At 51.6% G+C, this 22,526-nt stretch overlaps 1 protein-coding gene across 5 annotated transcripts in view; it reads right to left on the bottom strand.

Annotated features, from left to right (window-relative positions):
- Positions 1-2,248: 2,248 nt before the first annotated feature.
- The window catches only part of TIAM1 (TIAM Rac1 associated GEF 1), a 128,992-nt gene continuing 108,714 nt past the window's right edge, over positions 2,249-22,526 (bottom strand). For 3 of the 5 annotated variants that reach the window (XM_069027097.1, XM_069027070.1, XM_069027077.1), the window contains 12 exons: positions 16,007-16,186; positions 15,531-15,599; positions 15,112-15,237; positions 12,935-13,043; positions 10,432-10,611; positions 10,207-10,325; positions 9,341-9,449; positions 8,592-8,650; positions 7,674-7,776; positions 7,458-7,545; positions 6,462-6,634; positions 2,249-4,605 (listed from right to left, as the gene is read on the bottom strand). In XM_069027097.1, coding sequence (XP_068883198.1) covers positions 4,112-4,605; positions 6,462-6,634; positions 7,458-7,545; positions 7,674-7,776; positions 8,592-8,650; positions 9,341-9,449; positions 10,207-10,325; positions 10,432-10,611; positions 12,935-13,043; positions 15,112-15,237; positions 15,531-15,599; positions 16,007-16,186 — 1,809 coding nt within the window. In that variant the 3' untranslated portion in view covers positions 2,249-4,111. Of the gene's footprint in view, positions 4,606-6,461; positions 6,635-7,457; positions 7,546-7,673; positions 7,777-8,591; positions 8,651-9,340; positions 9,450-10,206; positions 10,326-10,431; positions 10,612-12,934; positions 13,044-15,111; positions 15,238-15,530; positions 15,600-16,006; positions 16,187-19,990; positions 20,166-22,526 lie in introns of those variants that run through there. The other 2 variants (XM_069027104.1, XM_069027087.1) reach the window with 2 other exon arrangements.

Consider the following 22,526-nt stretch of genomic DNA (forward strand, 5'->3'; position numbering starts at 1 on the left):
GTTGAATGTCTGCTGAGACGAAGTGAAGCCGAATCCATCCCTGGAAATTACTTTCCCTAATAGAATGACGCACAAACCCACTCGCGGGCGGGCGGGATGGGATGGGATGGCTCTGCAGCGCCAGCAAAGCGGAGGATGCTGCTGCCGACTGCCTGGGAGTCGTGCGCTGTTCGGTGGTTTCGCTGAGAGCAGAAAGCCCTCGGATTTCCGAGGAGCCGGGCGGGATTTGCGGGGGAAGGGGGACGCCCGCCGGCCGCGGCTGGAACGGAGCGGGAGCAGCGGGATGCGGCAGCGGAGAGCCCCGGGTTTCCCTGGGAGAGAGCACCGGCACCGAGCCGGAGCGGTCACTCCGGCCATGGGAGCGGTCACTGCACTCACGGGCACGGCACGGACCGTGCCAGCCCGGCAGGAATCACCGGGAACACTCGGGAATGGAGGGAGAGCCGCATCCCGAGCTGCTGTGCTGCGGTGCCACCTCTGATGAGGGAGCGGAAGCCTTCAGCACGTCTGGGGAAAGCACACAGGGCTGCCTGCCCCTAATCCTTACATTGACCCTCATCCTGACCCTTATCCTAGCTCCAACCCCAGCCCCGTGCAGCCGAAGGAGCCTCAAGGCTCACGGAGCTCCCACGGAGGAAACTTAAGGAACAACGATTGATGCTGGACCACCCCAGAGGGCAACAGGCTTTTTTTCTCCTGGAACTGAAGGGAAAGCTGCTGGAACCGCAGCCGGGCAAATGGGTTTCAAATGCAGCGCCAGAGGCTCCTGTGGCCCTGGGAACAGCTGATCCAGAGCAGCCTCTGTCCCTCTCTGGGGCTCCCTCCGTCTCCCCAACACTGTGGCCACAGGCAAACTGCTCTCTCCCTGCCACCCTCCGAGCACCCCAGGCATTGATTCCGAGCCTGCGCTCCATCCATGGACAGCCTGAAACATACTTAATATTCTATTCACACCTCTTTGCAGCTTTACGAATCCGAGTTTCTGCCTTTGATCTGTTTCCTGCAACATTAATTAATTTCAAGCCCTCCTTATTTTTCAGCAGGCTATTTCTAATCGTTTCCTTGAGTTCCCTCTTTTGTTTCAAACAGTATTTTCCCCAGAAGCAGATCACTGGGCTGTTGGACCAAGGTGTGACTGCAGAGGGTCATCAGCTAATTGCCCCCTGTGAGCTGGGGATCTGGCACAGCTCTGGCATAGGAACCAGGGATTGGTGCTCACCTCTCCAATGGCCGGGGAATTGCAGGAGGAGGTTTCCCTCTGTCCTCTGTTTCTGGCTGGTGGCAGCACAGAGCTTTGAAGGCACAGCATTTCAGCTGCGGAGCTGGCCTACACGTGTCCCTTGTCACCACTTCGTGTGCCGCTTTCTGCTTGAGGCCCTCGCTCTCCATCTTCATTTCACCATTTCCCCAGCTTCCTGAAGGGTTTGCACTAGGCTGGTAGCCTTCCAAGCTGAAAATAACCCTGCCTTAAGTAGCAAACATTACACTGCTGCCAGGGATGCTGTAGGAGGTGCTGCACACAGCCTACCCCATTTCAGTGCCACTTCCCTCCCGTGTCATTTCTGTCCCCCCTCGGAGAGTGCCACCCCAGCTCCAGCTCCATCTGTGGGGTGCCTGTGCTCTCTCTCCCACTGCTGTCCCGGCACCGGGGCCGTGCAAGGCTCTTCCTGCAGCTCTGGCCCCACTAACAAACACCCGGACACAAACACCTTGTTCCTCCCTCGTGCCCAGCAGCCCCTTTTGGGGACAGCCTGGCAGCACTCACCTGCCCGTCCCGCAGCAGTCCAGTGCTCCTGGGAGCAGAGTGGCAGTCGGGCTGTCCCCAGGAGCAGGGAAGCACAAAACACCAACCCACAGCACGCTCCCAGAGTCTGGGCTAAACCCAGCACCCCAAAGGGAGAGGGACTGGGCAACGAACTGACCACAGAGAGACTGGGGAGCTCTTCCCATGCAACTGGCATTCTTCTGGAACTTTTTAAAACGCACTGAAGGTTCCTTGTGGCCAGCCTGAAAAGCAGCAGGAACGGCTGGTTATGGATGCCATAAGGGAAATGGGAATTCTCCCCTCACCAAAACACGAGCGGAGCCTTACCCGAGGGCTCCTTCCTGAGCTACACCAGCTGGGAACGCAGGACCTCCTCATGGGGATCCCCCTTCCCACCTCAGAGCCCTCCTGTGTGTCAGGCTGCACATGACAAGTGGCCTCCACACACCACTCCCTGCAGTTCTGTTGCTTTTTTTTCCCAGTATTTTATTTCTGACAGGCATTTACAACGTTCCATTCATAGAACTAAAAACATAAAAATAGACCTTCTTTCAGCTTATAAAAGAAATATATAAGAACCTTTGACATAGACATGTCATGACATTATGTACAAGAGCCACGGTACCTTCCCAGTACCAGCCTTCCAGTATTTGAGTGCTGGCTGCATCCTCTGGGAGCAGCCCAGGACAGCCAAACCCTCCAGCACGTGGGACACGACCGACAGGTGATGATACAAAAACAACCATGTGATCATACAAAGGGGGTAGAAACTCTTCTAAAGCTCTTACGAAAAGAAACCAGGGGATAGCAAAAAGTTACTAGAGAAAGCTTTCATAAGTCAAGTATAGTGCACCAGAAACCAGGAGAGGGAGGGGGCGAGGGGAGGATGCCAGCTGGGACACACACACAGTGATGGATATTTGGGGGGGGATAATTTTTGTTATGTTCTAAAATATAGTCAGAGTGGATTTTATAAAATATAATCCTAAGGCTATTATAAAATTTCAGGTTCTCAGAGTACCTACTGATGTGTCAAACATCAATAGATACCAACAAAACAAAACAAAATTTCATATAATCTTCCTTTTTTTTTTTTCCTATAGGTGAGACTGCAATGGGAAAAGCTATATAAATCTTAAAAAAAAAAAGTGCTATTTTCTGTTTCGTATTTGGAAGTCTACTTAAAAACCACGAGATTTTAGTCACATTTTACCCTGTTTTAGATGTTTAAATAAAAAATTTAAAATGCTAAAGAGGTTTACTTGTGTAGAACTTTTTTCATCCTCTACTGCAGTGGAAAAGCTTCTATAAAGGAATTAAAATACACTAGTTTCACCCACGGTAGGAGAGTGGGTGAGGTCAGTTTTTTGGCCATGAATTCCCTGTCCCCTAAGCCCAAACTCTGCCAAAGAGAGTGGAGCAAAGGGATCTGTGGCTCCAGCGAGGGCACACCATGGATCCCTTTGCTCCACTGCAATTCAGACATGTCATTTTAATTATTATTCTTTTTATTAGCTAACTAAACTCCAGTCTCAAACATATACAATAAACCTTTTCCTGAAGACAGTTATACCTAAATAAGAGTTTCCAGTTCATATTTTAATATAAAACCACCATTCCTAACCCTCTGCAAAAAGCCAGCCTCGTATCCTAGACGTGGAGCTACCCTAAATCTCTTACCCCTTTGTGCCCCTGCATCTCAGGTAAAATACAAAAAAATATTTCTTCAAGTGTTAAATTTGGATCTCCTTTAAGAGAGTTTGGCATCTTTACAAGAGTATGTAAAACTAGAGCTTCCAACATTGACATTAAATTAGACCAGCCACAGACCAAGAGGACTGAACACAACATAAATCCCAAAACTTTCCTCACGCATTCCTAAAATACATGTATATTCTCTTACATTTAGAGAGGGAAAGGGAGTCAGAATACTGCGACTGTACAGGTTAAAAAGGCAGTTTCCTCGTGAAGGAGATGAGCCTACAACCGACGGCTTTCACGGCCACCAACCCCTCTGTCCTCGTGCTCCTGCTGGAGCTGATGAGCTGCACAGAGCTTAAGACATCCAGAGTAACTTGTTTTCCAGTGATTATGTTCTCCCCACACTCAATTTCAGCCCCTGATTGTTTTAGAATAAATAAAATAGTGTGAAAGCCCTTGGGTAACGTAAGACAGGACCTCGAGCTCGTTTCGTTGCCGGTTTCTGAGCGTTTGACATTGCCCAAAGTGTGGCCGCGTGGCTTCGGACCAACTGAGCTGCCGCAATGGTGTGTGCAAGTGTGCAACCCGCGGGGTCATCGCGAGGGACGCAGGGCGATGGGGGCACCCACGGGGGCCGGGGCCGCTTCAGAGCTCGGTGTTGAGCTTCCTGCCGGGCACAAAGTCCTCCCGCCGCACCCAGATGACCTCCTCGCCGTGGCCCTCGGCGGCGCCGTTGATGCCGGGCAGGGCCGCCTGCTTCCTCAGCTGGGCCATCCTGGCGGCGTGCGCGTCCCTGGGCGGGCAGGGCCGCTCTCCGGGCGGGCAGGGCCGCTCGGGCCGCCGGCCGCCCGCCAGGGACGTGGCCTGCAGCCGCTCCCGCAGCTCCCGCTGCGCCCCGCGCGCCGCCTCGCAGAAGTCGTCGTCGTCGCTCAGGATGTCGGTCTCCTTGATGTCCTCCTGCTCCTCGTACTGCGCCAGGTCGAACTGCTCCTCGACCCAGCGGTCAGTGTCCCCTCCCTGCGCGGGCTGCGCGGGCTCTTTCTCGGGGCTGCTGCTGTGGACGGCCTCTGAGTCAATGGTAAACCTGTTTCGGGCCAGCCGCCGCCTCCTCCTCCCCAGAGACTTGCTTGGGGCTGACACTGCACACACAAAGATAAAACCCCACAGGCGTTTTACACACGGCACAACTCTCGGGAAAAGCTAAGTCCTGTCCGAGCCCTGCGCCTGGCACGGCCAGGCAGCGAGGAGGCAGAGCCCACGAGCGGCCCGGTCACTCCCATCCATCCTCCCTGCGGCCTCAGCTCCTCGGCACGAGGCCTCTGCGGCTGCCAAGGCGTTTCTGCTGCTCAGATCCACCGTGGGGACAATGGCCCTCAACTGCTGCTCCTCCTGAGCGCCGGGTGGGCAGCCAGCACCAGGGCATCTGCTCAGCTCAGCTTCTCACTCGCAGCCCCTGCTGCCAGCACACCACAAAATCCGACACCTTCACACCTCGGAGAAGGGAATCTGTCTGGGCTGGAGCAATGCTACAGCTTTTCCAGTGGCCACCTCAGTGCTGAAGGTGCTGCGTTATTTACAGGGAATTCAGTTCCCTGTCCAGGCACTGCTACTCTCCCTTCCTCACTTCCTGCCTACTGGGTGAGGAAAAAATCAACCCCCAAAAATCCCAGAAAAACTATCAGAAGTTCCTTCTTCAGCATCTTCTCAGCAACTGGCCCAATTAGCAAATTCCCATCTTCTGTGTCGGAACATCTTCCCAAGAGGCTCCTGAGGCCAAGCAGGGGCAAATCCTGCAGCCAGAGGCCCTGCAGGCACCCCGGTGCTTCAGGGGCACACACGGAGCTCTGAGGTTGCAGTTTGTCCCCTGGCCCTGAACAGAACCTCAGCACCTGCAGGATGAATTTATCCAGCTCTGCCGTGGGGCTGGGGTCACATTTTAATGTCCCTGAGCCTCACAAGGTGCATTAAGCGTGACAGCTCAGCAGCTGCAAATTTTGTCTGTAGGGAGAGGTCTGGACTCCAAGGTGGTATTTTAATCCCTGCAGAATTCATCACACAAATGCCCCATGGAGCCAAACTGAAAGGAGGTCTGGCCTCTCCAGCAGGCTGGCCCCAGAGGCCGACGGAAGCAGCGCTGTGGAGTTTGGCCCTCCCTGCATTGCCCCTCCTCACACTGTGAGGCAGAGGGCTGGCAGCACCCCGAGTGAGAAGCTGGGCTCAGCTGGTGTTGGTCTGGCCTGCCCTGGTCAGAGGAGGAGCAGAAAGCCCACTTGTCTACAGTGCTGGATCTAATGAGCAGAATAAGAAATAAACAACAGACCAGAACAAAACATGCAGGGCTGCCGTGTACTTTGTAGTTGGAAGCAAACATTTCTTCCCTCCATCATCTAGAGTTCTGAAAATGAAAACCTGCTTTTCCCTGGGACTTTCTCACTGCTTTTGCCTGAAGTCAACTGAAAAGGAAAATCCATGGTTTAGGACCGGCCACTACAAAAATAAGAGTATCAAGTGCACGCTTCTCCAAATGTGGGAAGGAGGAGCACGTGCCCTTTAGCGACTGAGCTGAAAAGGCTCAGGTTGGAGGACTCCCACAGCTGCCCCTTCAAACCAAGCTCAGGGGAGCTGCTTTTCCTTGTGCATTTTAGTTCCAAAGTGCTCGGGCTACCTCAAAATTCTGTACATGCTTTTAAGAAACACGCAGCTCCTGCTCCGTTCAGCTGAACCCAGTTCAGATTAAAGTGCACAGCCAATCGGTACTGCCAGGAATCCCATTTCCCTTCCATGCCAGAAGCACCACTCTGAAACTGAGCCTCAAGTGCAAAGCAAGGTAAAGAGAGGCAATTTAAGGCTCTCAAGGAAGTGAAGCATGGAAAACCAGCAGTTTTTACATACACAGGAGAGAATGCTAATCCTAATATACAAGTGACAGACACCACCACGTCCTACAACGGTGCTGGGGTTACTGGGATCTTGAAAGTCTGTAGCCCTACAGTACCTGCCCTGTTCATGGCTGGCCTTGCACCTTTTAGAGCACACAATCTTTTTCCACCAAAAGGAACATATTGCTGGGATGAGGGCAAACTTTCGGTTTTAAGGAGCTGTCTTCTGTGTTTGTCCCGCAGGATGGAGTGCACTGCCTTCAGAAAGTCCTTCCTGTGTTCTGGTGAGCTGAAAAAGAGGTGGGAATACAAAAGGCAGAGTTACCCCTTGGGAACTGCTAAAGGCTGGCTGTAAATGAGGTAAGTAATGGCCAGTTCTGTGACTTAAAACAGTACAAATTGACTGGCAGGCACTTCCCCAGAGAAGACTCCACTGAACTCAATACTTTCAAAGCAAAGCTAAATCCATGGTCACTGCAGTGGGCATCCAAGGAAACCAATACCCAGTTCATCAATAAAACATTCAGCCTTTCAGCCCTCTCGAGGTTTCCTTTTCCTGCAGTGCCACCCACACTCGGCTGTGTCCGACACACGTCCAGCTGACCCGTGGTGCTCAGTCAATCTGTCCCTGCAAACACGCCCCCAAGCACAGCTCCTGCAACTCTTCCTAGAAGGAGGAACTGGCTTGGCATCAGCTCTGTTGGATCCCGATGAACTTGTGTTCCAAGTTCTTACTTGAACTGTAAGAACACGCCAGGGCAACCACCACCCCAACAATGGATGTTTATTTAAGGAAAGGCAGTGTCCCAAGACCAGAGGCAGGGACCTGGTGCCATGAAAGGAGCCAGCTGAACACAACACCTGCCATAAAGATCCAATGGTGGAGTTTAACCGGAAAATCCCAGTAAGGCTTTTCCCATAAAGGTACAAAGCTGATCGAGTTCGATGCCTTTATTTCAGAGACTGTACACAATTCTACCTCTCCAAAAGTAAGGCTTTAACACCCTCTCCCCACTCTCCCTACTGGCTGTTCCCAGATTGCCTCAAAGGAAAGACACGGGCAAGCAGGGACGTAGAGATGAGTGCCATGGAAAACAGGGAAACCCACTTACCTACAGCAGAGGTGAAATGTCCTTTCTGGCCTGCCCTCAGACTCAGATTTGACATGGACAATCTCACACACAGAATTGGTCTCTGCATCTAAAGGGAAAACCAAGCAGAACCTCACGTCTACCTTCACATTCAACTCCCAGGTATTCACTGCATAATGAGTGAAGGCCCCCAGGCCACACATCCAAACCCTGCAGGATTCCTGCCTGGAACATTACCTGCGCTGGCCAGGGCCCGGACCTGCAGCGCTTCCAGAGGGATCATGTGGCGAAACCGGAACGGATCCCAGTCTTCATAAATTGAGGCTCTATGTGATCCTCCCTGGAAGGATTTCAAACACTGCATTTCAGGAAACAAGACACCCCGGGGCAGGCAGGCAGTCCTGAACTCTGTGCTGAGGGCTCCCAGCTACAGACCTGCTGCCATCCTCAATTTCTCACCCCAACACCTCCCTGAGGGGCCTCTCTGTGGAGACCTTGCTGAAATCTGGACTAAAGCAGCCCTAGGGCCCAGTGGCTCTTAGCAACGCCCTCCGAAGCCACCCAGGCCAGCCCTGGGTGCACACACACTCGGGAACACATCCCAGTTTTGCTTTTCACTCTGAAGTCACCCTGTGCCAGCTGCCTTTCCCCATGCAGGCACCTCAAATCCCTCTCCGTTTTATGCCACAGGCAGGGATCACAAGTTTCCCTATAGCACTATAAACCATGCCCCTGCTGTAGCACTGCCAAGCTCAGCTTTAACTTGGAATCCCAAACACCAGAGGGATTCCTGAGCCCCTCCTGATGTAGCTGAGAGCAGCCAGCACTTGCTTGGTGGCACACAACACCCAGGGCACTGTGTGAGGTGACAGACATTAATTAGCTCTCAGACACTCACAAGCACTGACCAAAGAATCAAAGCCAAGAGACACATTCACAGTGACATCTTCATCCCTGACAATCCACCCCAGAGCAGGAATGGATGTGGCAGGCATGGCAAATGATAAAGGAAGGCTTGCTGTGCCCACCCAGCTCCTCAGACACCAAGGACCACACATGGCAGAGCACACTCCAGCCCCACTTTGTGGAAAACAAAGCTCCATCATAGCCCCAGAAATGCCCATGGCATCACCCAAACAGTCCCTGCAAACTTACGAGTTTCTTCTTCTGTTTGGAACCATCCTTGTACACAAGGACCACGGCAGTTTTGAACACTGGAGGAGAAAGTTAGAGACAAAAGTCATGGAGTCACAGAACCCCAGAATCCCGGGATGGTTGGGGTTGGAAGGGACCTCTGGAGATCACCCAGTCCAACCCCCCTGCCAAGGCAAGGTCACCTGGAGCAGGTGACACAGGAATTTGGATTTTAGGGATGTCTCCAGAGAGGAAGACTCCACGCCCTCCTGGGCAGCTGTTCCGGGGCTCTGCCCCCTCCATGGACAGAAATCCTTCCTCAGGTTGAGGTGGAACTTGTGTTTCAGTTCATGGCCACTGCTCCTCATCCTGTCACTGGCACCACTGAGCAGAGTCTGGCAGCATCCTCTGACAGCCCCTGGGGCCATTTGTGTGGATTGAGGGGACATTTGTGTGGATTGAGGGGATCCCCTCCCAGCCTTCCCTTCTCCGGAGTGACCAGGCCCAGCTCCCACAGCCTCTCCTCTGAGTCCCATAAGGCCTGGAACAGGTCTCCTCTATTCCCAAGCACACAAACCTTTCACCTGAGCCAGGAAAGGAGGGTTGGAAGAACTACCAGAGAGCAGAACTGAGCACTGCAGCTAAGAGACAAACCTATGTTTAAGTTCCAGCCAGCCCTGGGGAAAGCGATGCTCAGTTACTTTTAATATCTGCTAAGGCACAGCTGACAGGCTTTCCAACATGCAAAATGAAAGTCCTGGGATACAAACCAAATGCTGCCAGCTCAGGTTCCTTCTTCCACTTGCCCAGGGAAGCAGGAGGGTTCAGCCATATCACTGTGTTATGCAAGAGCAAGTCCCCCATGGAAAGGTCGGCGACCTGCCAACACCAACACATGCACCACAGGGCAAGGGTTTTAATCAGCTCAAGACATCTGATGTGAGTTTTCAGCTCAAGAACACTTGCCTGAAGTCTAGTCCTGAACAAAATTTCCCCCCCAGCAAACTTCTGGAGTATTTCATCAGCTGACTGCAAACATGTGCAAATAGACCAGGACATTTAGCAAGAGATGCACGTAAACCCTTAATTAATGAGCATAAATTAGGGTAAGTTAGAGTATAGCCCTTGGACGTCAGGGGCAAACACAGATGTTTTCTTTACCTTTTCTTCCCCTTTACCCATTTTTCTCCCTACCAGTTTCTTTGTGTTTTGTTTGAACATTGAATCAGTTTGGGGTACAGTTTAGAGACTGCATCAGGTGCAGTGGTCAAAGCACTCCCTCCCCACAGTTGCTGTGGCTTTTGACTCTGCCCAAAGGCTCCTCTGTGGACACACTGCTGGGAGTAAACTAATACAAGAGTTCCCAACTGCTGGGGGATGCAGCAACCAGACCTTTCACCTTATGGTCCCCCAGAGTGGCAAACTGAGGGCCGTCCCCAGGCCAGAGGATGTTATCCCATCCCTCCACCCTCCCCTCAGTGAAGTTGGGATTGAACTCAATTCAAGTCTTGAACCGAGCTGGGATTTATCTGTTTGTGCCAGGATCTACTTCAATGGCACAGCAGGAAAGGTAAATACTGGATCCAGTTTAACAGGCATCACAATAACTTTTCCTTTTCCTCTATGAATCTGTTACCTCTTTTTTCTCCCCTGTTTGTTCTGCTATGAGTTGGTCAAACACTGCCCCATACTCTTCATGGATTTTCTGCATTTCATTAATGTGGCTGGCAACTTTGTTCATTGTTTTGATGGCCACTGGAAGAGACAGAGAGACAGGGGGTGAGCAAAGGGAATTTTAATCCTCGGGGAGGAGGGCTCCAGAGCAGAGGTGAACCAGAGAAAAGTGGGGTTAACTCCTTACCATCAAGGTGATAATGTTCTTCACTGTCCACATCAGTGAGAGCAAAGAGCTCCTTGAGCAGGAGGGGGTATTTGAGTATCCTCTGGATGGGTTTGATGAGGTAAGACTCCAGGGTGGAGGAGTGCTGCCGGCGCGGGTTCTGGGCATCCAGGAACGCCTTGAAAGCGGTGTCTGTCTTGGCTGCAAGATTCAAATGAAGCCATTGGATCAATCAAAAATCGCATCTGCTGCCCTGAGAAAGTGACTTTTCCAGGTTTAAATTGGTTTACCCAGAGACATTTTGCAAGGAAGTGCAGATTTATTGGGCCCGCAGAATTAGACTGACGCCCTCCAGGATCTGAGTCACTGACGCTCTCCCCGGATGTGCTATTTAGGATTTCACAGCAGGCATCCACCTCCAGCACAGGCAATTTTTAATTTCACTATCCATGACAGAATTTCCTGAGTGGGAAGGGCCCCACAAGGGCCATTCAGTCCAACCCCCAGCCCTGCACCCCAACAGCCCCACCCTGGGCATCCCTGGCAGTGCTGTCCAAACGCTCCTGGAGCTCTGGCAGCCTCAGGGCCATGCCCATTCCCTGGGGAGCCTGGGCAGTGCCCAGCACCCAGCACCCTCTGGGGAAGAACCTTTCCCTGCTCTCCAGCCTGAGCCTGCCCTGGCTGTTCCCTGGGTGCTGTCCCTGTCACAAGGAGCAGAGATCAGAGCTGCCCCTCGGGAGGAGCTGCAGATAGCAATAAGTACTTCTGGCCTGGCAGCTATTTGAGAGCAGCACAAACTGTTTTAATCATCTGTTCCCTTTAAGCAAAGTCTCAAATTGTGAGGAGTCACTGCTTCTAAGCCCAGGTGTACCCACAACATCGGCAGGTCTGGTTCTTGTTATCTCACTAAACCTTAAAATGCAGCACTGAGTCACAACAACATCAGGAGCTAGTGAGAGGCAGGAGCAGTAAACTGAGGCTAATGCACCCAATTCTAGGAGCACAGGCAGACTGGACACCTGAATGCCATCATCTTTTCTACCTGACTGCAACTGAATGCATAAAATTGCCATTTTCTCTGTTGCCCCCTCCACTGGAGCATAAGGAGGGAAGGGAAGGGAAGGAGGAGGTGGTATTTATAGGCATACAAATTATTCAGTGCAGGAGCAATGCCACACAATTGCTTTAATTAGAGTCATGTCCCCTGCTGGGGCTGGGGGGGTTTGCAGACAGTCACCTGATTTCAGTAAAGCAACTTGAGTTTCAAATCCAAAAGCCACCTGCACCTCAGCTGAGGACACCCAGTGATGCCTGAAATATACTCCCAGGCTTTGGAAGAGATTTCTCTCTGGAATGGAATGCTAAGTTCTGTTTGTGCCATAATTCAAGCACAACACTTTCTCATTTATAAATACAGTCAACAATGGAAAAGAAAAGCAAAATAACCAGATCTACCTAGTCTACAGCTTTAACAATAAAATAACACCAAAAGAAAGCACAAATGTGACTAGCAACAAATTATTTATTTATGTATTCCACAGAGCTGCCAAGTATTCTTTGAAGCACAGGGAATAAAAGTTTACAAGCAGAAATGAAAAAAAAAGAAAAAGTGCACAGAAAAAAACATGCCAAAACCCTCCCCCAAACCAACCAAGAAACAAAAAAACCCCAAAATTCTTGACTGTCAGACATCCAGATGTTCTTTGAAAAGTAAGAGCTCCTCCCTCAATGGCATTGCTGCTACAACTGGAACCATTTGTTTGTTTAATGTCTTGGCCAAAAAGGAATTGCATGAGGCACTGGTAACTCCAGGAGATTAACACTTCCACAGGGAAAAAACCTCCCTGTGAGGCAGGCTGGCCCAGGAGCCAGACCACAGGTCCTTTATCAACAACTCAGCAAGCCAAGCTCCACTAGGAATTCCAACATGGAAGTTTCTCAGGCAAAGTGGGAAGAAGGCAAGAGGAAGCAGAGAGGGGAGAAAGAGCTAAAATATTTTAACAGCTTCCATAAAACACTCTCCCAGGCTGATCCTCTCCTAGTGGCTGCCAGTGTTCCACCACATTAGCCAGGGCTTCCATGGGATTGCCACCAGCAAGGATTCCTGGCACAAACTCCAGGAGGATGCAGAGGTCACTGCAGAGCCACCACTCCTGGCTCCAGAGCACACCGTGACCCATCAGCATAGAGCACAGAGCCACGATGTGATTCCTACTCAGGAAATCTTCCCACGTGACTGAAAACAAACCAAACGTGGCAGGGGAGGATGAACAAAGTGTGGGGAGAGAAAAACTGCAAGCAGGGTGAGCCACCTCCTGTAGTGAGCTGCTCAGGTGTCACCACAGGGTGACACAACACCCAGGGCACTGAGCGCTCCAGGAGCCTCTGCAGACTTAGCTCCCTACTCCAAAGGCCCCTGGAGAGCAGCCAGGCACACGTGTGCCCCCACTCCTGCCCTGAGAGGTTTGGGGTGCAGTGACCACAACCAGTGTGTGCCTGTGACAGCTCTGGAAGGGGCTCTTACCTTTCACCAGGACTTTGGGGACTTTCGTGTGGCTGGCACAGAAGGCACTGTACAGCTTGAACCGGTCAGCGTAGTACAAGAAGGATCCACCCAGGGAGAACAACACTTTCTGGGATTAAAGGGGGGAAAAAAAGCATTAGTAAAAAGGCATTTAGTTACTCTGCCTTCAGCCAGGGCATCTGAAGCTTCCACCCAGCTTTTGGAGGACAGGACAATGCAGTTTGAGTGTGTTTGCACACCGGGACATCACTGCTGGAGTGAGCCCAGAGGAGGCTCCAGGCTGATCAGAGGGATGGAGCAGCTCTGCTGGGAGGAAAGGCTGGGAGAGCTGGGATTGTTCAGCCTGGAAAAGAGAAGCTTCGGGGTGACCTCACTGTGGCCTTGCAGTGCCTGAAGGGAGCCTGCAAGGAAGATGGAGAGAGACTCTTTACAAGCGGCTGGAGTGCCAGGACAAGGGGGAATAGCGTCAAACCATAAGAGAAGAGTAGGTTTAGATGGGATATTGGGAAGGAATTGTTCCCTGTGAGGGTGGGCAGGCCCTGGCACAGGGTGCCCAGAGCAGCTGGGGCTGCCCCTGGATCCCTGGCAGTGTCCAAGGCCAGCTTGGATGGGGCTTGGAGCAGCCTGGGCTAATGGAAGGGGTGGAACTGGGGGATCTTTCAGGTTCCTTCCACCCAAACCATTCTGTGACTCCATGATTCGTCCACCAAGAAACAGGCCCAGCCCTGGTGTGTGGAGTCAGCCTCTGTAATCAGCATCATCAGCCAAGTCCCAGCCTGGAGGCAGCACTAACTCCACAGGGACTGGGCTCACAGCTCCAGAGCTGCACTTAAGAGCCTCCCTGACCTCAGCAATGGCCAGAGGCCACAGAGAGGACTGGATGTGTCTGACCTTGCAATGGATCAAGGCACTGAGGAGCTGCAAGCAACACTCATCCCTCACAAACACACCGAGGTGTTCACCTGCTTGGAGATGAGTTGGTGTTCGGGGTCAAACACAAACCCAGAACGTCTTGGGAACCAGACAGCACCTGGTGAGGGGCTGAGACCACACGTGGGCAGCTTGGGCACAGTGAGTGAGAGACAGGGAAGCAAAGTGCAGAACTGAAACCACAGAACTCCACATTTCCCACCCTGGCTGCAGACAGGGCCCGGGGGCAGAACTGAAAGCGAGCTCGGTGCAGCTGTTATGGGAATAGCTGGAAGCAGCAGCACTTGGGAGAGTTCTCTCTGGAAGGCACTTCACTGGCACTCCTGTCTTGGAGCCCAGAGCACACAGGGGCCACAGAGGCTGCCTCCAGGAAAGAAGTGTGTCTGTGCTCTCCGTTAAGGGCACATTTCCCACCAACCAGAGCTGTGCCTTAGTTACACGAGGGCAGTGGTCATGGCTGAGGTTCATGTTAAACAAACACCTGATGGCAAAGACAGTCATGCACAAAACCACAAATTCTTTCAACACTTCTTCCAGGGTTGTATGCTAGCTGAAGAGCAATCCCAGAGGAATTATTATTGTTATTATTATTATTATCCATCCTGTCCTTTACCAAGGTGAGTGCTCAGAGCCAGACTGGAGTTCCCCAAAGGAAAAATATTCTGTCATCTCCTTGCCATGCCTCCAGAACCAGTACAACTGCATTAGAGACAAAATGAAATTTGTTTCCACATTTCCCTGGGTTTTAAATGAAGTTTAAAGAGCTGCAGTTTACATTTCTACCTGTGAAGATGCACACCTGCTGAAAGCCAGGAGTATCTGCCACTATGGACTGAAAGTGCAAACACAAAATTCCATGTACTGTTCTGATCTGTAGCCCCAGAGGGCTTCTGAACATGAGACTTGTCAGGACAAAGATTTTATGTAACTTTCCATTTCCAGCATTTCCTGACAGCTCAAGGCAAGAAATCTGGCAGAAGGGCAAGAATAGCACCAAAAAGCACATGGTTTCTAGTGCTCTATATGGCTAAATGTAGCATAAGCTACAACTGCAGCAGGAAAATTTTTCAGCAGCACCAGCATCCGTTGAAAACTAATCTTAAATGGAAGGAGATGCAGGTTTTTACATGAAGAGTGGCAATAGTCAGAAAAATATAATGGAGAGCGTTAAAGGTCTCCTCAAAATGTAAACAATGAAACAATACAAATAATGTGGTTTTATATATATAAAAGTAAACAATTATTACCTTAAATTGCTCAACTTTTTCAAGCTTTTCCAGGTCTGGAACCAGCCTTACTCCATCTTCCAGAGTTTTCAAGAACTCTACCTGGAATGCTACCATTTCAGTCAGATTCCCAAAGAGAACATCGAGCTAATAAAAGGGGGAAAAAAAAAAAAAAAAGCAGAATGCTGAAAATATCACTTTGAGGCTATATTCTGTTTTCTAGAACTGCAGTAATTCTCAGTCCAATTGTATAACCAGGAATGGTGTCAGGAAAAGGCAAGCTGCAGACATTATTGAGCAGCACCTTGATGCTCTACTCGATCCATTATTTGAAAGGAGTGGAATTAAGTGAAATTAATTTCAGACAAACAAGCCCAGCTGGGTGGGCAGAGTGGAGGGGCAGGCAAAAGGTTCTCTGGCTCAAGCAAAGGTCAACATACCTCATCTGGTGTGAGGAAGGTTTCTTTCTGTAGAGGCTTCAGGTATCTCTCCATCAGGCAATTTAAGTCCTACAAATTCAGAAGAAGATTCCCATGTTGGTCCCTCAGACTGCCTCTGGATATTTACTGAGGTGGCAAATGATGCTCACCCAATCTGAGAATTCTTCCTTTTTACACACAACACGAAACAGTTGGATTTCACACAATTTAACACAGGAGAAGGAAACATTTACACATTTCTAGTTACAAAATCAATACCAGATCTCAGTGAGCAGTAACTGCGCACCAGCTAAGCCATTTCAAAACGACAGCCTAATCATCTGGAAATGCCTTCTTTCAGGGGTTTCAGTTACATTTTAGGCACAGATTGCAGAATGGAATGCAAGTTCACCACCAGATATGCCCATGAAACACATCCTGAAGGAGCAGAGAAGAAACCAAGAGAGTTTTGCCGGGAAGCTGAGGCAAAAGCTTACCTTGACATAGGTGCGCTCGGTCTCCAGGAGCTCACAGATGACCTTCCTCAGCTTGTCTGCATCCGTGAGCTGCCTCATGGTGCTCAGCTGGGGCCCTGCACAGTCCTGGGGGGGAGCACTGCAGTCAGAGGGGTTCATTTCATGCAGACTGCGACAGAAAGCAGCGACCTGCTCTGTGCTCTTTGGAGAGAAGGGAGAGGAAAGAGCAGTGGTAATACTTGAAATAAGAGCCAGAGGAACGAGGGGGCTGAGAGGGGTTTGCGGCTGAGCAGCTGCAGCTTGGGGACTTTTAAACAGGCACTACAAGTGTCTATCCTGTCTCTCTGTGACTGGGGATAAAGGGAAAAAAAAAGGAGTTGCAGAACTCAAATTAACTGAAGTACTGTTCAACTCCATTCCTGGTTTCAGAGACGTGAATTTTAATTAAAATAGGCTCGTCCAGCAGCACTTAAGATTGAAGAACTCACACAGAGGCTCAAAAACTGGGAACCAAAAATGCCTGTGCAAACAAAACAAACACCCCAGCCCCCTGGCAGTTCCCCAATGTGGGCTGCAGCAGGCCTGCGAACAGCTCTGCTAACACAGGGCAGAAACCATCCACCCCAGGGTTTGGGGAAGCACAACCATCCCAGTTAAAGCCTCTCCAGGCTCCAGCACAAGCTCTTTGGGAAAGCAGCTGTATCCCTAAGCTGTGTCTGGGAATGTGCCTCGCAGGGTGAACTTCCCTGGAAGTGTCATTTCCCAGAGCTGCTCCCTCTTGCTGCTTTCTTTAATATTTAATCAACTGCCTATATATAAAGCCAGTTATCCTCACTTCACCCCCTCATGTTAGATCATTCCCTCACATCTTTCATTACACTGAAAAGTTTGGAGCAGGAATAGTCTCTGGTGTCAGTGACGACAGCCCCAGGCTTCCAGGATTGCCAAGGCAGCCGTGGGCTGTGTCCATGCCTCCCAGAGACGTGGTGGGAAAAGAGCTGCTCCAGTGATCACACCTGATAATCCTGCCAGGGGATCTTAATCCAGGTTCAGTGATTTCCCAGCACTGCCTCTACAGCCCCCCAGTTCAGGAATTTCTTCATGGAAAGGGTGGCCAGGCACTGGCAGGGGCTGCCCAGGGAGGTGTTGGAGTCCCCATGCCTGGAGGTGTCCAAGGAAGGCCTGGACGTGGCACTCAGGGCTCTGGGCTGAGGACAAGGTGGGGACTGGGGACAGGCTGGACTCCACGGTCTCAGAGGTGTTCTCCAACATGGCTAATTCTGTCATTCTGTGAAACAACTGACCCAAAATCAGCCTGTTCAAGCAGAGAAATGTGAAGAGAGCAGAGGAAAAAAAACTAACAAAAGAAAAAAAGGGGAAAAGGAAAAGAAGAGAAAATAAAGCACATCCCGACCTTGCAGTTTGGAGACAAAGCTCTGCCCCTGGGACATCACTTCACTCCCACCCACTGGTAGTTGTGATCGTCACATTTTTTAAGCCACGCAATCTGCTCACACAGAGCTATTTCCTCTCTGTGCACCTACAATCCATGCTAGGACAAAGAAGGATTTCCCCCCCCTTTCCTCAGAGGTCTCTTAGGGCCGCTCTCCTGAGGTCCCACTGCACAGCACATGAGCAAAGATGCTCATTGCACAAAGGATCATTTTTTCAGGACACAAGTGTAAGCCAGGAACTCATTGTATCTGACGTTGGCTGTCTGTACAAAAATGCCTCTTAAACACACTTCATTACAGGGAAAATATTCATCTTCGGTTTCTCAGGTTTAACTCAGATGTGGAAGAAAGGAAAAATATTGCAAGCTGACGGCAGGAGGAAGCAGTGAGTTGGACCAGCCCATTTCCACTCCCTCTGTTCCTGGCATGTGTCACTGAGATTTGAGATCTATTAGTCTTAATTACTCAGTAATTCCTGTTACTTTTCAGCAAGGTTCCACCTATACTCATTGTGCTCTTAAGTATAAAATACACCCAAACTTTTAGATTAGATCTGCATCAAACTTCAGCACGTGTGACCTTGATCCCAACAGCCCCAAATCCACCAAGGGCAGCAGGTGAAAGCCTGGCTCCAGCACAGGCTAAAACACCTTCCCAAGCTCCCTGCTCTGCTGGGAAGGCACAGAGAACTGCCAGCTCAGACATTATAATCTGAGCCTGCAGAGACCCAGGATAAACAGGGTTTTTGCTCAGCAATGTTTGGCTTTGTTAGCACTACTTGAGGCAGACGTGTCCAGTGGTGTTTTGCTTTGAGAACCTAAAGTACAAATAAATCCAGTTCCAATGCATAAAGCACAATCTGCAATCAAACCCCAAAATAAACCAAGTGTTTGAAGCAGTTCCTGCCTGCCACCCCGCAGATCCTCCCATCCTGTGCATGCTCCTGCAGGGAAAGATGGGTCACCCAGAAAGAGACCGAAAATCTGCTCCAGGCGTGAAACACCAGCTCAGCACTGAAGTTGAAGTAACTTGTGGAGGCATGTGGTGTGCCCCAGCAGGAGCAGTTACACCCATTTGGCAGGAAGGAAGTGTGGAGGACTTCCCAAAGCCTTATCTCCACTTGTGCACGCTCAATAAACGGCTTGTGGGCTCCAGCCACAGCCAGCGCCGCCTCCCCACTGCCCGGCCCCACATCTCCTCGGGAACGGCCCACACAGCACTCACCCCTCACTCTTTGGACAAAGTCTCCAGCACAATCATGTTCACAAACCTGTTCTCTTGCTTGCTCACTGAACAAGCAGTTGTGGTGTGCGACCCCCAGTGAGTGGGGAGGTCTCCCAAGGTGTCTCCTCAAGGCTGAGGGCTCCTTGCCACACAGAGCCCTGCTAAGTGATTACGACTTGCTGAACTCTGAATTCTTAGCCAAGGCATATAAAGCACTGGCTGTGCATATATAACCCTTCAGACACAAACCACTGACCAAGTCTAGGACTAGAGCAGATCCACCTGCACCGAAACCCCTCTCTGAGCTTAGCAAACAACGGATCCTTTCCGACCCTCATCCCTCAGCGCGAGGTTGCAGTAAATAACCAGGTGAGCCTCGCCATCAAGCCTTGTTAAACCACTGTCATAGTGACCAGCAAACTTGGTCACCTTACCAGTCCCTATCAACAAAAATATTGTTGCTTCTCTCCTAGAACTGAAATGCACGACTCCACCTGCAACAACTGCTGTGCTTCACCCCTGAGCACAATCCTGTCTACCCGGCATTCCCTTTAAAAAATCCTTTTCCAGACACAAAGCAGACACACATTGCTCACGGGGGGCTTCAGGGCACAGCTATTTTAGTGAAAACTCTCAAGCAGATTTCACAAAAACCTCTCTGTCCCCATTTTCCCAGAGAAAGTGGATAGAGTAGGGAAGGTCTGGAATAGAAACAGATCCTTTTATCTCTCTCCACCAGCTCTGCCAGCAGTGACAATGACAGCACTAAACCAGGATTTCTTTGGGAGAATTACGGCATCACACTTCAGACACAATCCTGCAGGCACTCCTTTCTAGCAAGCTGAAAATGAGACTGCGGGCTGCCACAACTGGGCTGGAAAGCGGAGTTCACAAACACATTAACCCCTGCTCGGGAAGGGGCTCAGCGGAGGAGCCAGGCTCACATCCTTCCCGTGGAGGAGGATCAAGGACATTCACAACCACGGCGCTGAGGCCCACAGTGGGCAGCTCTGGCTGCCCCGTAGTTTTGAAAGCCATTCCCTGCTGTGTTTGCCATGCAAAGGCATCGAGGTGCCTGGCAGCAGGCAGCTCGCCCCTGGCCCAGCACAGAGCACCTCTGGGCAGCACACGCCAGGCAGCAGTGCCCTCCCAAACAAAGCAAGGCAAACTGCATCCTTTCAGCACCGCCAGCGCCCTGGCACGGCAACAAAGAGCCTCTGCAGGGCACACACGTTCCAGCTCAGCCTGCGATTCGGAACCTGCAAACTGAACGGCACGACGACCCCGTAACGCCGGTTCCGGAGCCCGTGCCCTCGGATCTGCTCACCAGGTACAGCATTCGGTGCAGGGAGTCCCCGTCCCTGGCAGCGCTCCCGCTCCGCAGCTTTCGGCTGCCCCTCCAGAGCGCCGACATGGCCCGAGAGGCAGCGCTGCGGGGCTGTCACCGCTGCGGGGCTGTCACCGCTGCGGGGCTGTCACCGCTGCGGGGCTGTCACCGCCACGGCCGCACAGTGCCACGGCCGCACAGTCATCCCCGGCTGCTCCCCGCCGCTCTCCCGCTCCTCCCAGGCGCCCCGAGCTGCTCCCCGCCGCGTGTGAGCGGGGCAGGGCAGCGCCCACCTCCCCGCCGGCACAGCCTCCCCTCCCGTGCCATCTGCTCACCGCATCCACGGGATCCCGAGCCGGGCGAAGCCGGAGCTGGGCGCTGCTGGCGGAGGCAGCTCGGCAGAGGGGCTGGAGCGCAGAGGAGCAGCCGGGAATATCCGTGTGTGCTGCTGCGGCTCCGCACGAGCCCGCTGGCTGCGAGCGGCGCTGCTCGGGAATATCGAACAGCGGAATGGACACGGCACCCAATTAGAGCAACTTAAAAGAGCCGGTTCTGCCGCGGGGAAACCGACCCCGCAAATCCCCCTTTTAATCCTTTCACGTCTACTGCAACACGCTGAAGGTTTGGGGACTTACGCTGGTCTCGAGTAATGCTGCAGAGAGCAGCCGACCTACTTTTCTTGGAAAAAATCCCTCCAAGTGGCACAGGCATGCACACACAGAGCCTATCAACCATGCTCCCCAAGCAACGCTGCTGCCAGGTAATTGGCCTTTACAGCCACAGGCAGATGTCTGCAGTTAGAAACAGGCAGAAACCAGTGTCCCACAGTAATTGTAACTGGTGACACTTCTTAAAACACTTCCCCAATTAAATTCAAAGGACCACGACAGGAAAAGAAAATACACAAAGGCTGATTTTGAGATTCAAAACAGCACCTATTTTAGCCTTTGGCAACCTGCAACATCAGGAACTTGCTCATACACTCAGTTTTCTGGGTACCCCCTTTGAACCTCAATATTGAAAAGGCCAAAACAAGCAGGTCACCACAGGGGCAAGTAACCACTGAAGAAATGACCCTGGTGTGAAACGTTTCTGAAGTTCTGTTGAATAGAGGCTGACAGAGGGCCATCCCCCCATTTCATAAACAAGCCTGAAAAGGTGGCAGAGAGCAGGCTTTCCTTCCCCCACTCTTCTCCCTCCCAGCTCTCTCCTCCCCTTCGCTCCTACATGAAATGGGCACAGAAAGGAAAGCCAGAAGCCCATCCCAGAGCAGAAGTCACCTGTAGAAAAGCTCAGGCCAGTGCCAGTTGCGTGGCTTAAGGAAAAGGGTTGCACCCGGAAAGCGCCTTGCTTGCTACCCTTCACACAGATGTCATCCCAAGAGATAAGAGGGTGAAATTAGATAGGGAGCGAGTCCAGAGACCAGCAGCTATCCCACACCACTGACACCTCGGCCCACCTTGGCAAAGGGTTTCCAGTGTTTTACCAGAACAGACACAGACACCTTATCTTCCCTTATTCTATATAATGGAATCATTACTTCGACAACAGCGACGGAGAAGAAAGCTCTGCATCACCAGGCCTTTAGGATATACAGAAGACAAGCTTCTCAGAAAGGGGAGGAATCCTCAGAGCTGCTGCTGTACCTCCAAATCCTTCAGCCCCACCACAGCTCGGAGGCTTTCGCAGATTAAGAAGCAAAAGCACCACTCCTAAGGAAACACACACCCACGTGCACACATGCTGGTCTGGGGGAAGGGACAGAGGCAGCTGCAGCCAGGAGGAGGAGGGCGAGGAGGGAGGACACATTCCAGTGCCTCCTGTGTCACACAGCCCCCTGCCACCTGCCTGACAAAGGTAGCAGGGACCAAGCCCAGCTTTTGGTGGGATTTCCCCCCACTTACCTTCACACAAAGCCTGTGCTATGAGAGCAGGTTGAATGTGGGCTGTGAGCACCTCGCTCCTCTCCTCTTCTCTTGAATTATTGATGCTTCCCTAGGATCTCTTTGCTGGCTGCAGAGCCAGGGAGCGTCCTGGGGAAGCTGGGAGCTGTCCCTCTCTGCAGTGCATGGATGGAGCCCTGCCCTAGCACTGGCACAAGACACCCCAAAGGCTGTTTTGGGATCTCCAGCTCCTAATGCTGCCTCTGTGCTGGAAGGAGGGGAGCTCTGCATTTAGCTGGGGAACTCTGATGCTGGAACATTCCCCTGCTGACCAGCAGTGAATGGACGGGAGTGCTGCTTTAGCCAAGGAGGACAGAAAAACAAAGGGAGTTTCCCCTGAGCTCCACCATCCAAGGCTGGGAGCTGTGGCAGCAATGGGATAAAGGGGAACGTGGCACAAGGGCAGAGCCTTCCCCTTCCCATGTACAAAAATAGCCCCTGTGAAACAGCCTTGAGGACACCACCTTAATCTTCTGTGCCATAATCCCAGGAGCATGGAAAGGTGTGGGAGTGCATGGACAGGAAAACAACTTGGTTTTTCTCCTCACCGTGTGTGACTTCCCATGGGAAAACACACATTGCAAGAATCCTTC

The sequence above is a fragment of the Aphelocoma coerulescens genome, chromosome 1 (genome assembly GCF_041296385.1).
Source record: "Aphelocoma coerulescens isolate FSJ_1873_10779 chromosome 1, UR_Acoe_1.0, whole genome shotgun sequence".
Classification (NCBI taxonomy): domain Eukaryota; kingdom Metazoa; phylum Chordata; class Aves; order Passeriformes; family Corvidae; genus Aphelocoma; species Aphelocoma coerulescens.